A 13966-nucleotide genomic window follows, 5' to 3' on the forward strand; every position below is an offset into this window, starting at 1 on the left:
TTTAATTTCTTCTTAAATACTTGTTGGTTATCTGTCAGACTTTTGATACTATTTGGTAAGTGACCAAAGACTTTAGTGCCAGTATAATTCACCCCTTTCTGTGCCAAAGTTAGATTTAATCTTGAATAGTGAAGATCATCCTTTCTCCTAGTATTGTAGTTATGCACACTGCTATTACTTTTGAATTGGCTTTGGTTGTTAACAACAAATTTCATAAGAGAGTATATATACTGAGAAGCTACTGTGAATATCCCTAGATCCTTAAATAAATGTCTGCAGGATGATCTTGGGTGGACTCCAGCTATTATTCTGATTACATGCTTTTGTGCAATAAATACTTTATTCTTCAGTGATGAATTACCCCAAAATATGATGCCATACGAAAGCAACGAGTGAAAATAGGCGTAGTAAGCTAATTTACTAAGATGTTTATCACCAAAATTTGCAATGACCCTTATTGCATAAGTAGCTGAACTCAAACGTTTCAGCAGATCATCAATGTGTTTCTTCCAATTTAATCTCTCATCAATGGCCACACCTAAAAATTTGGAATATTCTACCTTAGCTATATGCTTCTGATTAAGGTCTATATTTATTAATGGCGTCATACCATTCACTGTACGGAACTGTATGTACTGTGTCTTATCAAAATTCAGTGAGAGTCCGTTTACAAGGAACCACTTAGTAATTTTCTGAAAGACAGTATTGAGAATTTAGTCAGTTAATTCTTGTTTGTCAGGTGTGATTACTATACTTGTATCATCAGCAAAGAGAACTAACTTTGCCTCTTCATGAATATAGAATGGCAAGTCTTTAATATATATTAAGAACAACAAAGGACCCAAGACTGACTCTTGTGGAACCCCATTCTTGATAGTTCCCCAGTTTGATGAATGTGCTGATCTTTGCATATTATGAGAACTACTTATTTCAACTTTCTGCACTCTTCCAGTTAGGTACAAATTAAACCATTTGTGCACTGTCCCACTCATGCCACAATACTTGAGCTTGTCTAGCAGAATTTCATGATTTACACAATCAAAAGCCTTTGAGAGATCACAAAAAATCCCAATGGGTGGTGTTCGGTTGTTCAGATCATTCAAAATTTGATTGGTGAAAGCATATATGGCATTTTCTGTTGAAAAACCTTTCTGGAAACCAAACTGACATTTTGTTAGTACTTCATTATTACAGATATGTGAAGCTACTCTTGAATACATTACTTTCTCAAAAATTTTGGATAATGCTGTTAGAAAGGAGATTGGACGGTAATTGTTGACATCAGATCTATCCCCCTTTTTATGCAAAGGTATAACAATAGCATATTTCAGTCTATCAGGGAAAATGCCCTGTTCCAGAGAGCTATTACACAGGTGGCTGAGAATCTTACTTATCTGTTGAGAACAAGCTTTTAGTATTTTGCTGGAAATGCCATCAATTCCATGTGAGTTTTTGCTTTCAAGCAAGTTTATTATTTTCCTAATTTCAGAGGGAGAAGTTGGTGAGATTTCAATTGTATCAAATTGCGTAGGTATGGCCTCTTCCATTAACAGCCTAGCATCTTCTAATGAACACCTGGATCCTACTATATCCACAACATTTAGAAAATGATTATTAAAAATATTTTCAACTTCTGACTTTTTGTTCGTAAAGTTTTCATTCAATTTGATGGTAATACTGTCTTCCTGTGCTCTTGGTTGACCTGTTTCTCTTTTAATAATATTCCAAATTGTTTTAATTTTATTATCAGAGTTGCTGATTTCAGACATGATACACATACTTCTGGATTTTTTAATAACTTTTCTTAATATAACACAGTAGTTTTTATAATGTTTGATAGTTTCTGGGTCACTACTCTTTCTTGCTGTCAGATACATTTCCCTTTTCCGGTTACAAGATATTTTTATACCCTTAGTAAGCCATGGTTTGTTACAAGGTTTCTTACGAGTATATTTAACTATTTTCTTGGGGAAGCAGTTTTCAAATGCATTTACAAAAATGTCATGAAATAAATTATATTTTAAATTGGCATCAGGTTCACGGTACACTTTATCCCAGTCTAACTGCTGTAGGCTTTCCCTGAAATTTGCAATTGTTAAAACGTTGACTGAACGTACTACTTTGGAGGACTGTTTAGTATTGCTGAATGGAGCTATGTCATATATTGTAACTAGCTGTGCACCATGATCAGAAAGACCATTCTCAACAGGCTGAGCATTTATCTGGTTAAACTTATCTTGGTCTATAAAGAAGTTATCTATCAGTGAGCTGCTATCCTTTACCACCCGAGTAGGAAAATCAATAACGGGTGTCAAATTGAAAGAACCGAGTAATACTTCAAGGTCATTTTTCCTATTACCCTCCTTCAGAGAATCTACATTGAAGTCCCCACAAATAATAATTTGCTTCCCCCTGTCTGACAGATAGCACAACAAGGAGTCCAAATTTTTCAGAAATAGATGAAAATTTCCTGATGGGGACCTATATACAGTTACAATTATAAATGTGCCTTTATTTAATTTAAGCTCACAGGCACATGCTTCTATATGTTTCTCTACACAAAACTTTTTTGTTTCTATACTTTTTGCACAGTGATAACTTTTGACATATATGGCAACTCCTCCTTTCTCCATATTTTCTCTCATTACATGTGCAGAGAGCTTATATCCACTTACATTTACCTTATCCATATCAGTAACAATGTGATGCTCAGACAGGCATAGTATATCTATTTCATCCTCAGCTTCTAAATCTACTAAACAAACCAGAAGCTCATCTATTTTATTCTTTAAACTCCCAATATTTTGATGAAATATACTTATATTATTTTTAATTATACTTTTATGAGAACCTTTCCTTATTCTAACAAAAAAAAAATGGCTCTGAGCACTATGGGACTCAACTGCTGAGGTCATTAGTCCCCTAGAACTTAGAGCTAGTTAAACCTAACTAACCTAAGGACATCACAAACATCCTTGCCTGAGGCAGGATTCGAACCTGCGACCGTAGCGGTCTTGCGGTTCCAGACTGCAGCGCCTTTAACCGCACGGCCACTTCGGCCGGCCCTTATTCTAAAATTTGCAGTACTCTCCTGTCTGAGTTTCTCATTGTGCTTAGGCCTAGTTGCTATACCAGTGGTCACATGGTGTTCAGAGAGGCAGATTATGTCAACTGGGTTGGGTGACTTTAATTCATCAATGCAATTACCTAGGACTGAGATACAACTTGGTGAAAATTTATAATTGACAGCTGTGATTGGTGATCCAATGTGCTAGAATTGTGCTGTTTAATTTCTTTCCTAAACTGAAGATATGTTTCAATCCTGACCTCTCGTAGAACTTGACATCTTTCTGTCTTACCTATCGTAAAAAAGGTGCTGCTCCAACACCTGTAACCACCGGTATTTTACCATTCATGGCAGTGCCTCCCCCCCTTAAATTTCCTGCTATTACCCCAGCCAGTTTCCCCTTCCCTTTCCTGTTGAGATGTAGGCCATGCCTGGTATAATCCCACCTACTGAGAGAATCAACAGGAACCACACCAATATGAGCCCCCGCACCCGACCCAAGCAGCCGTTCCAACTCCAAATTAACTCTCCCAACAGAAGAGTTCAAATGAGGCCGGTCATGGCGTCTCAGGACAGATAGAAATTCAACATTGGTGTGTCTCGATGCCGACGCAATCTTTACCAGGTCACACTCTATACTGTTCCCAGGATCTCTGTCGATGCTGTTCCCTGGCCCTCGCACAATAACCACGGTGTCTTCCCTGGTAAATCCTTTACAGAGTGAACCTAAATCCTCTGTCACCTGATCCAGACTAGCACTTGGTTTGAAAAAATTTGTGACCTGGTATTCTGGTCCTAATTCCTCCTGCAGAAGTTGGCCTACACCTCTGGCATGAGAACTGCCTAACAACAAAACTTTCTTCCTTTTCGATGGCTTTCCTACATTCTTTTTCAATTTCCTATTGAAAGTTTGTGGTGTCCTGTCTACACCTACCTCTGATTGAGGCTCATCAGTTTCTAACTGAAGCAACAGGTCACACTTATTTTTGACATTCACCACAAAACTGTCAGACTTAGTTCTAGGCCTGTTCGTTTTGCTACCTGTTGCCACTTCCCACCTCTCTTTGCCCTTCTCCCTCCTTAACATGTCCAGATCCTCCCTAGGCTGATCTAGCTCAGCCTGAAGGGCAGCAATTTCCCCCTCCTGTTCCACTATCTTCCTATCTCTGCTGCAAATCCTACATAACCACTGATGAGCCTGATCCACTTTCCCGACACCCATGCCACTGCAGTCCCCCCAGTGAAAAAAACTACTGCATTCATCACACCAAATCCCGGAACTAACAATTCTACGGCAAGTCAGGCACTTCTCACTCATGGCAAAAATAATACTTTAGCTAGAGTAAATCAATTAAACTACCGAAAATCAAAAAAGACGTTACAAGAATTAAGCCTATTCACAAATGTATATAAGCAAGTTTCTGATTTAAAATTCCGCTGTTTGGTTGGTTGGTTGGTTGGTTGGTTTGGGGAAGGAGACCAGACAGCGAGGTCAGCGGTCTCATCGGATTAGGGAAGGACGGGGAAGGAAGTCGGCCATGCCCTTTGAAAGGAACCATCCCGGCATTTGCCTGGAACGATTTAGGGAAATCACGGAAAACCTAAATCAGGATGGCCAGACGCGGGATTGAATCGTCGTCTTCCCGAATGCGAGTCCAATGTCTAACCACTGCGCCACCTCGCTCGGTCCGCTGTTTTTCTGAGATCTGTATTAAAACAATGAAGGTATACGCTATTTATTTTATATTTCACTCGGTGGAATGAAAAAAGGACAATTAAACGAGATACTTTAACTTTGATTCTCCAAAAACATTACGAGAATTAGGCCTATAAACAAATGTATATAAGCAAGTTTCTGATATAAGGTTACGCTGTTTTTCTGAAATCTGTATTAAAACAATGAAGTTATACACTATTCACGGTAGTTTACTTATTTGTTACCGAGAAATTAGTTAAATTACTGTGAAACAAGAAACAAACACGTTTATAAAATTTAAGCCTAAGCGCGACTTCGCGAAGTTACGATCTTTTCGTGTTTTCTGAAAAAATACGCAAAGAAATGTCAAACCTTTAACGGCAAGACTAAATGATACACTAATGCGTGTATTTAACTTGTTGTCGGCGTTAAACTAAATTATATTCCTGTCTAAATCACTTAACTTTCTGGAAATGGTTTCTGGCGTCACTTACTCGGCGGCCATCTTGGAACTCAATTTCCAAATTTCCAATTTTCAAACTATAATTTCCAAAAACAGTGAAGCACATATTTTCATCTCTAACTGGGAAGCCAAACACAAATTTTCAAAGATTTAGCTTTAAAAATGCTTTCACAATGAAATATTTTCATATAACATTTCAACCCCTATTTCATCCTCTAATAGGCTGAATTTCCAAAAACAATGGACATGCATACCAGTATGTTTTATTTCTAGCAGAGAAGCCAAATACAAGTTTTATTTGTAACTGATAAGTCAAATATCAATGTTCATAGATGTAGCTTTAAAAATACTGTAGTAGTACTTTAATAATGATACATTTTCATTTTCAAAAAAAGCTTTCCCCCACTGTTTCACTCCTATAGGATTAAATTTGCAAAAATGCTGAAACACCTATTTCTTTTTTCTTTATTTCTGACTGAGAATCCAAGTTTAAAAAAAAAAAAAAAAAAAAAAAAAAAAAAAAAAAAAAAAAAAACGGCGTGTGCACAGTTTCCTATACTGTAAACATTCTGTTACTGTTTCATTCAGAACACTTATTTAAATGTGAAGAAATACATGGCAATGATAAATCATGTAATATCTGTCCTCCTGATTTTTTTTTACAGCTTTCATGTCTCTTGTATTTAAGAAATGAATAACATTAGTTATTTCACAATAAAAATCATTTTTAATTGGCTGAGCTATTTTAAACACATATAAATAAATATTAATATAAATGAAAGCTATTATAATGGTGTACATGGATAGCATACAGCTGAAGGTACTTTGTGAGCATGCAAAATTCCAACACCCATATTTCAGAACAGTACTTACCTTAAAAGCATGCCTCATATATCTTTGGAAAGAGTGTTCTCTAGATAGCAAAATTATTATGGCTGTTCAGTTTTTCATGTTCTCAGTGGTTTTTTTGCCTGCTATTATCAATTCAGCTTTGTCGGTGTGTTGTTGCAGTTAATACTGTTTGAACACACCAGCCAGTAATTTCAGCATTGAATCTGCCACAGAAACAGTGCATCAGCAATCACATGCATTGTGCTGCTTCACCATTTATTTTAATTCTCTTTGTACTGTCTAACAAACACAGGAGAAATGTAAAAACGCACCATCATTTGACCATCAGACAGACTCCTGTATGGGCGATAGTAATAAGCATCCCTGGCGTAGAGAAACAATTGAAAGATTTGAAAACAAATAAACCACCAGGTCAGGATAGAATCGCAATTCGATTTACAAAGAGTACTCTATGGCATTGGTCCTTTACCTAGTTTGCATTATTCATAGATCTCTTGCCCAGCACAAAGTCCCAGGTGACTGCAAAAAGGCACAGGTGACTCCAGTATATAAGAAGGGTAAAAGGTCGGACCCAAAAAATTACAGACCAATATTCCTAAATTCTGTTTGCTGCGTATTCTACATTTGAATATAACAAACTTTCTTGAGACTGAGAAGCTTATGTCCATGAATCAGCAAGGTATTAGAAGGCATCGAAGCAATTAGAGGTGGGCTATGTGATGAAGGAAGCTGAGACCTCTTTACTTACTCTCTTGTTCTGCCATCTGCCTCCTTAAATTATTTTATTTTCATTTTTGCCTAATTACCATGAACATGCATTAGTATAATCTGCATTTCCATAAAAGAGAAAAGTTGGCCCTCAGTCTTAAGAAATGTGGCACCAGATCAAATTTTGTGTTTAGTTTTGTGTGTGTAATCAATTTCCTAATATACACTCCTGGAAATTGAAATAAGAACACCGTGAATTCATTGTCCCAGGAAGGGGAAACTTTATTGACACATTCCTGGGGTCAGATACATCACATGATCACACTGACAGAACCACAGGCACATAGACACAGGCAACAGAGCATGCACAATGTCGGCACTAGTACAGTGTATATCCACCTTTCGCAGCAATGCAGGCTGCTATTCTCCCATGGAGACGATCGTAGAGATGCTGGATGTAGTCCTGTGGAACGGCTTGCCATGCCATTTCCACCTGGCGCCTCAGTTGGACCAGCGTTCGTGCTGGACGTGCAGACCGCGTGAGACGACGCTTCATCCAGTCCCAAACATGCTCAATGGGGGAGAGATCCGGAGATCTTGCTCACCAGGGTAGTTGACTTACACCTTCTAGAGCACGTTGGGTGGCACGGGATACATGCAGACGTGCATTGTCCTGTTGGAACAGCAAGTTCCCTTGCCGGTCTAGGAATGGTAGAACGATGGGTTCGATGACGGTTTGGATGTACCGTGCACTATTCAGTGTCCCCTCGACGATCACCAGTGGTGTACGGCCAGTGTAGGAGATCGCTCCCCACACCATGATGCCGGGTGTTGGCCCTGTGTGCCTCGGTCGTATGCAGTCCTGATTGTGGCGCTCACCTGCATGGCGCCAAACACGCATACGACCATCATTGGCACCAAGGCAGAAGCGACTCTCATCGCTGAAGACGACACGTCTCCATTCGTCCCTCCATTCACGCCTGTCGCGACACCACTGGAGGCGGGCTGCACGATGTTGGGGCGTGAGCGGAAGACGGCCTAACGGTGTGCAGGACCGTAGCCCAGCTTCATGGAGACGGTTGCGAATGGTCCTCGCCGATACCCCAGGAGCAACAGTGTCCCTAATTTGCTGGGAAGTCGCGGTGCGGTCCCCTACGGCACTGCGTAGGATCCTACGGTCTTGGCGTGCATCCGTGCGTCGCTGCGGTCCGGTCCCAGGTCGATGGGCACGTGCACCTTCCGCCGACCACTGGCGTCAACATCGATGTACTGTGGAGACCTCACGCCCCACATGTTGAGCAATTCGGCGGTACGTCCACCCGGCCTCCCGCATGCCCACTATACGCCCTCGCTCAAAGTCCGTCAACTGCACATACGGTTCACGTCCACGCTGTCGCAGCATGCTACCAGTGTTAAAGACTGCGTTGGAGCTCCGTATGCCACGGCAAACTGGCTGACACTGACGGCGGCGGTGCACAAATGCTGCGCAGCTAGCGCCATTCGACGGCCAACACCGCGGTTCCTGGTGTGTCCGCTGTGCCGTGCGTGTGATCATTGCTTGTACAGCCCTCTCGCAGTGTCCGGAGCAAGTATGGTGGGTCTGACACACCGGTGTCAATGTGTTCTTTTTTCCATTTCCAGCAGTGTATTTTCACAATTCCTAATTAATATCTTTTAGTGTGGGGTGAAATCAATAAATTGTTTCGTGACTTCAATTCTACTGTTGACTTATAAACAAATATAAATTCTGTATTAATTATAAACATTTGAAAGAACTACCAGGACTCTTAAAGTATTTATTTGACTCTCATTGAAAACACTTTAAAAAAGCTACCCCTTCATTAATTCCAAAATAATTAGCAGGTTTGTCAAAAGAATTGTTTGCGTAAGTATATCTGCCAATTTCATGATTTAAACAAATAACTCAGCCTAATATTTGTGATAGGAGGAACTGTTAAAAAGGAGGAATTTTTTTATGTATTCAGTTAATTGCATGAGTTATGTTTTAACTGTAATTTCTGTAACTTAAACATCAAACAATGTGTAGTTTCATTGCCTATTGTTGTGAGGATATATAAAGGCCAGATTTTTGGCCCCAAGACAGTCAGTCCACGACCAGTTTACAGATGGGGACATATGTATCAGAGTAATGCATCAACTGAGCAGTAGAATTAGTGTAACATAAATAGGCCATGTGTTAAAATAATTACAATGTCTGTTCAATTTATTTCAGAAATAGTGAACTGTGTGGTTAGGTATCTACAGCTCATAGATGTTCAACAGCAAACTACTGTAGCAGTGTGCTGATGTTTGCCTGAAAACTATTAATGAGGCTTTTCAAAAGTTAACCAATAGTGAACTGACCATATAATTGTGTAATGTTGGGGGTTGTGAACTGAAAGTAAAGAACTGTGAAAGGCCACTGTGCAACTGTTGGCTACATCATTAACAGTAGTCAGTGTTGAACTTCCACCCCCCATTTTTCAGCCAGTATAACAATGCAGTACGTTGACACCGAGGACTATCAACAAAGAAATAAACTAGGCGAACATCACAGCTGCTAGATTTGTCACTGATAGGTTTGAACAACACGTAAGTGTTATGGAGATGCTTCGAGAATTCAGGTGGCAATCCCTGGAGGGACGGCGACATTCTTTTCGAGAAACACTGTTGAAAAAATTTAGAGAACAAGCATTTGAAGCTGACTGCTGAACAATTCTACTGCTGCCAACATACATTGCACATAATGACCACAAAGATAAGATATGAGAAATTAGGGCTCATATGGAGGCTTATAGACAGTTCTTTTTCCCTCACTCTGTTTGCGAGTGGAACAGGAAAATGGAAATGACTATAGTGGTTTGGGATACTCTCCACCACGCACCATACGGTGGCTTGCTGAGCACCAGTGTAGATGTAAATGTAGAAGATACTAATCCCTTCTTCAATGAATGTGCTGTACAAGAATGATGAAAGGGGTTAACCTTGTCTGTCTCTTTACTTGATTTTAACTGTCTTTCTCTTCCATTAACACTTATTAGTAAGTACTACTTCCTGTATGATTTCCATATCAACCTTTTATCATTCTATTCTTTATTTATTCATTCATTCATTCATTTTCAGTTTTTCTCTGCAGCATCTTCTCACTTGCTTCATGAATTCCATGTATTAGTAGTAGCTTTCATAATTTTGTAAGTGAATACTACAAGTGATCCAAAATATTTTATTTATCACATTCACTAAAAATGAGTTGGTGTTTAGTATCCAATAGTAGTTTTTAACTATATGTTACTGAAATTCCTTGCTACCAAGCAAAACCAGGTTTGAGTGCATTCACAGGAAAGGAAGAGGTCTGAATGATTACTGCTCTCAACTGTACTTGATATAACAGTTGATGTAAGCCCAAAACAAATATAGAAAGTAAATTAAAAAAATAGGAAAAGCAACCACTCATCTATAGTTGATTGATGTGTGCTGCATAGACACACACAACAGCACAAGTCATTACTAGATATTACGTTACCGTGACCATGGCAACATTATGCGTTACCGTGACCAAGGGTGGGTACATCTGGGTCTTTGTATTTGTGTGTGTAAATGATCACACAAAAATCAGTGTGACAGCTCAAAAGTTAGTAATGTCTGTCTGCTGTTACTTAAATGTATGTGCCACAAACCAATCAACTACAGATGGGCATTTGCTGTTTTGTTTATGATTTGCAACCTAGAATCTTTGTTATTGCAATAACAATATCATGAAAAGGATAGTTGCTACTCACCATACAGCGGAGATGCTGAGTCACAGAAAGGCACAACAAAAAGACTGTCAGAATGTTAGATTTCGGGTAACAAGGCCTTTGTCAAAAATAGCGCGCGCGCGCGCGCGCGCACGCACACACACACACACACACACACACACACACACACACACACACACACACACACACACACACACACACACAAATGCAACTCTCAGCCACATGGCCACAGTCTCTGGCAGCCGGACTCTGGCTTCAGCTGCCAGAGACTGAGGTCATGTTGGTGTGAGATGCATTTGCACGAACATATGTGTATGTTGTCTGTTTTTGACAAAGGCCTTGTTGGCCTAAATCTCTTGTTCCAACAGTCTTTTTGTTGTGCCTTTCTGTGATGCAGCATCTCTGCAGTATGGTTAGTAGCTACGATCCATTTCATTACATTGTTACATTCCATCCTGGATTTTCCATTTTTTGTTGCTGTAATAAGTTATGTGAGTTCATGCAATTTGAAACAGTGATACATGTATTAACAATGTGACCAGCCTAACTGATTTTAATGCTATTACTGTCACAGCCTGAGTGGATCATTACCATTCCGTGATCCCATTGCTATCATGAGAGGGCAGTATCATATTACCAAACCACCTGAAGTGTGGGTAAATGTATCGTATCCTGCACAAGAGCTTGTGGACAGTATGTTGAAAAAAGACCCATATCAGAGGATTAAAGTTAAACACATCTTGACGCATCGTTGGCTACAGGTGACTATTATTATTTATCAGCTACTGGTTTTAATATATTAACAAATTTTACTGTTTTCTTTATCTTTATGTTTTCCTGACTGTCTTCTGGTTGACTGCTTTTAAAGAATACAGCAAATACCCATTATTCCCCATAAACTTTGGTTTCGTTACAGGACATTCACATTCAATAATTTTCTATTTTTCAGTGATGTAGTGTGATCTTACACTCACTGTTTCAGTTTGTTTCCAATTTACTGACTCAAAAGATTCTTAAAAGATGGGATCATGAGACTGCAAGTATCCATAAGATAAGTATTGCTATGTATGTGGTCATGAATGAATGAACGTGGAGTGAAATTTAATGCAAACAAATGTGACATCCTGGTTAGAACCAGAAAGTAGGATAGACTAACTAGTGGAATAATGAATGGAAATTAACAATTAAAGAAGGTGAAAAGTGTCAAATACTTGGGAATTGTGACAGAGGAAAATGGAACAATGATCCCTTACACTGTACAAGCATGTCAAAGTATTCTTTGGAGGTCTTAAACATTTTATGGTAATGGAGTACTCTTTTTCTCTTGCATTGACAAAGTGATCACATCATCATAATCATCATTTTAAACAGTTTCTGGCCCCATGCTGGGTCTGTCTGAAACATAAGCCTCACCATCTAGTCATGTTTTCCCACCATCTTTCTGTGTTCACTATGGTCCAGTCCTCGTATCTTTTTTCAATACACTCCTCCTTTACCTTTCAGCCATCTATCCCTTGGTCTTTTACTTCATATCTCCATTTCATGTAACTTCTTGGGAATGTTCTTATTTCCCATTCTGTTAAAGTGCTCATACAGTGCCCCAGCATGGGGCCAGAAACTGTTCAGAATGATGATTATGATGATGTGATCATCAGTGAACATGGCAGACAGGCCAAACCTTTCCTGCTTAGTGTTAGGAGCCTCGTTCGGAACAAAGACATCCTACAAAAAAAGCAAATAAGTAATATGTACAAGTTCCTACATTCCAGTACTAATATACACATCTGAAACATCAGTAATGAAGAAAAGAGATGCAATCAGATTACAGCCATGTGAAATGAAGTCCCTCATAAGAAGGACAGGAGTAACAAGAAGAGATAGGATGAGAAGTTAAAGGGTAAGGAAAATAGTGAAAGAGGAACCCCTACAGAACAGGAGAAACATCAAGACCCAGATTGTATGAGCACTTTAACAGAATGGGAAATAAGAACATTCCCAAGAAGTTACGTGAAATGGAGATATGAAGTAAAAGACCAAGGGATAGATGGCTGAAAGGTAAAGGAGGAGTGTATTGAAAAAAGATACGAGGACTGGACCATAGTGAACACAGAAAGATGGTGGGAAAACATGACTAGATGGTGAGGCTTATGTTTCAGACAGACCCAGCATGGGGCCAGAAACTGTTCAAAATGATGATTATGATGATGTGATCATTTTGTCAATGCAAGAGAAAAAGAGTACTCCATTACCATAAAATGTTTAAGACCTCCAAAGAATACTTTGACATGCTCGTACAGTGTAAGGGATCATTTTTATGTAGAAGAGAGTTCACAAAGTAAATGGGAAGTTGCAGATTCAGATTTTTCAGCTGAGGATATAGAAAAATACTATCCTAAATAGGAAGATGTAAATGACTTGATTACAGACCTTGGTTTCACAAAGTCAAGGACCGAGCTTCTGACATCAAGATTGAAACAGTGGAACTTGTTGGATGAAGGTGTGCATGCCAAAACAGAGAAAGTGTCACTAAGAATTTTTCCCCTTCATCAAAATGACCTATGCTTCTGCCACAGTGTGACTGGTCTGACTGGCACTGTTGGAATAGACTCCAATCCAAAAGACTGGTGCCTATTTGTAGACAGCTCATCAAACACATTCTTAATGGGTAAAGATACCCATCCCCTCCTCAGACTCACTCAGTTCATCTCAAAGCGGATTACACAAGCATAAACTTCTTGCTAGAATTCGTAAAATGTGTGGTTACGAGGTAATAGGAGACTTTAAAATTGTGATATTTCTGATGGGTCTCCAAAGTGATTTTATTTATTTATTTTTATTTTATGCCCTTCATTGGATCACTCTTGTTAGTTATACAACAGTTTATACATGTTGTTGTTATTCAGTAATACAATATAGTTCAATAATAATTCAATAAGACAATTCAATAGCACAGTGGTTTTAAAGGGATTATTGTAATTTATTATTATATGAAGGGTGTTTTGCTTTTCTGTCTGCCCAATACTTCTTCATTCTTTCACATTGTGTCATTATTGTCAGGTTTCTCTAAAGTAATTGAAAGAGTAATGTATGAAAGGCTAACTGACTTCCTGAATAAAAATAAAATACTGACTAATGCTCAAAATGGGTTTGGAAAGAACAGATCCACAGAAACGGCAGTCTTCCAGTTCATGAACATGGTTCTAAATGCATTGAACAAGAACGAATTAAGATGTGGAATATTCTTAGATTTATCTAAAGCATTTGATTTAATCAGCCATGACATATTGCTTATGAAACTAGAATGTTATGGGGTCTGTGGACTTGCCTTCAAATGGTTCAAGTCGTATCTCTCTGATAGACAACAGAAAGTACAAATATGTCATGAAGGCAAAGAGCATCTTTCAGATTTCAAAAAAACTAGC

General features: G+C 38.9%; 1 protein-coding gene across 2 annotated transcripts in view; it reads left to right on the forward strand.

Moving 5' to 3' along the window:
• The window catches only part of LOC126260002 (ovarian-specific serine/threonine-protein kinase Lok-like), a 207437-nt gene that overhangs the window by 152844 nt on the left and 40627 nt on the right, over window positions 1-13966 (forward strand). For both annotated transcript variants that reach the window (XM_049957157.1, XM_049957155.1), the window contains exon 7: window positions 11119-11305. In XM_049957157.1, coding sequence (XP_049813114.1) covers window positions 11119-11305 — 187 coding nt within the window. The remainder of the gene's footprint in view (window positions 1-11118; window positions 11306-13966) is intronic.

This window comes from Schistocerca nitens, chromosome 5, assembly GCF_023898315.1.
Source record: "Schistocerca nitens isolate TAMUIC-IGC-003100 chromosome 5, iqSchNite1.1, whole genome shotgun sequence".
In the NCBI taxonomy this organism is placed as follows: Eukaryota; Metazoa; Arthropoda; class Insecta; order Orthoptera; family Acrididae; genus Schistocerca; species Schistocerca nitens.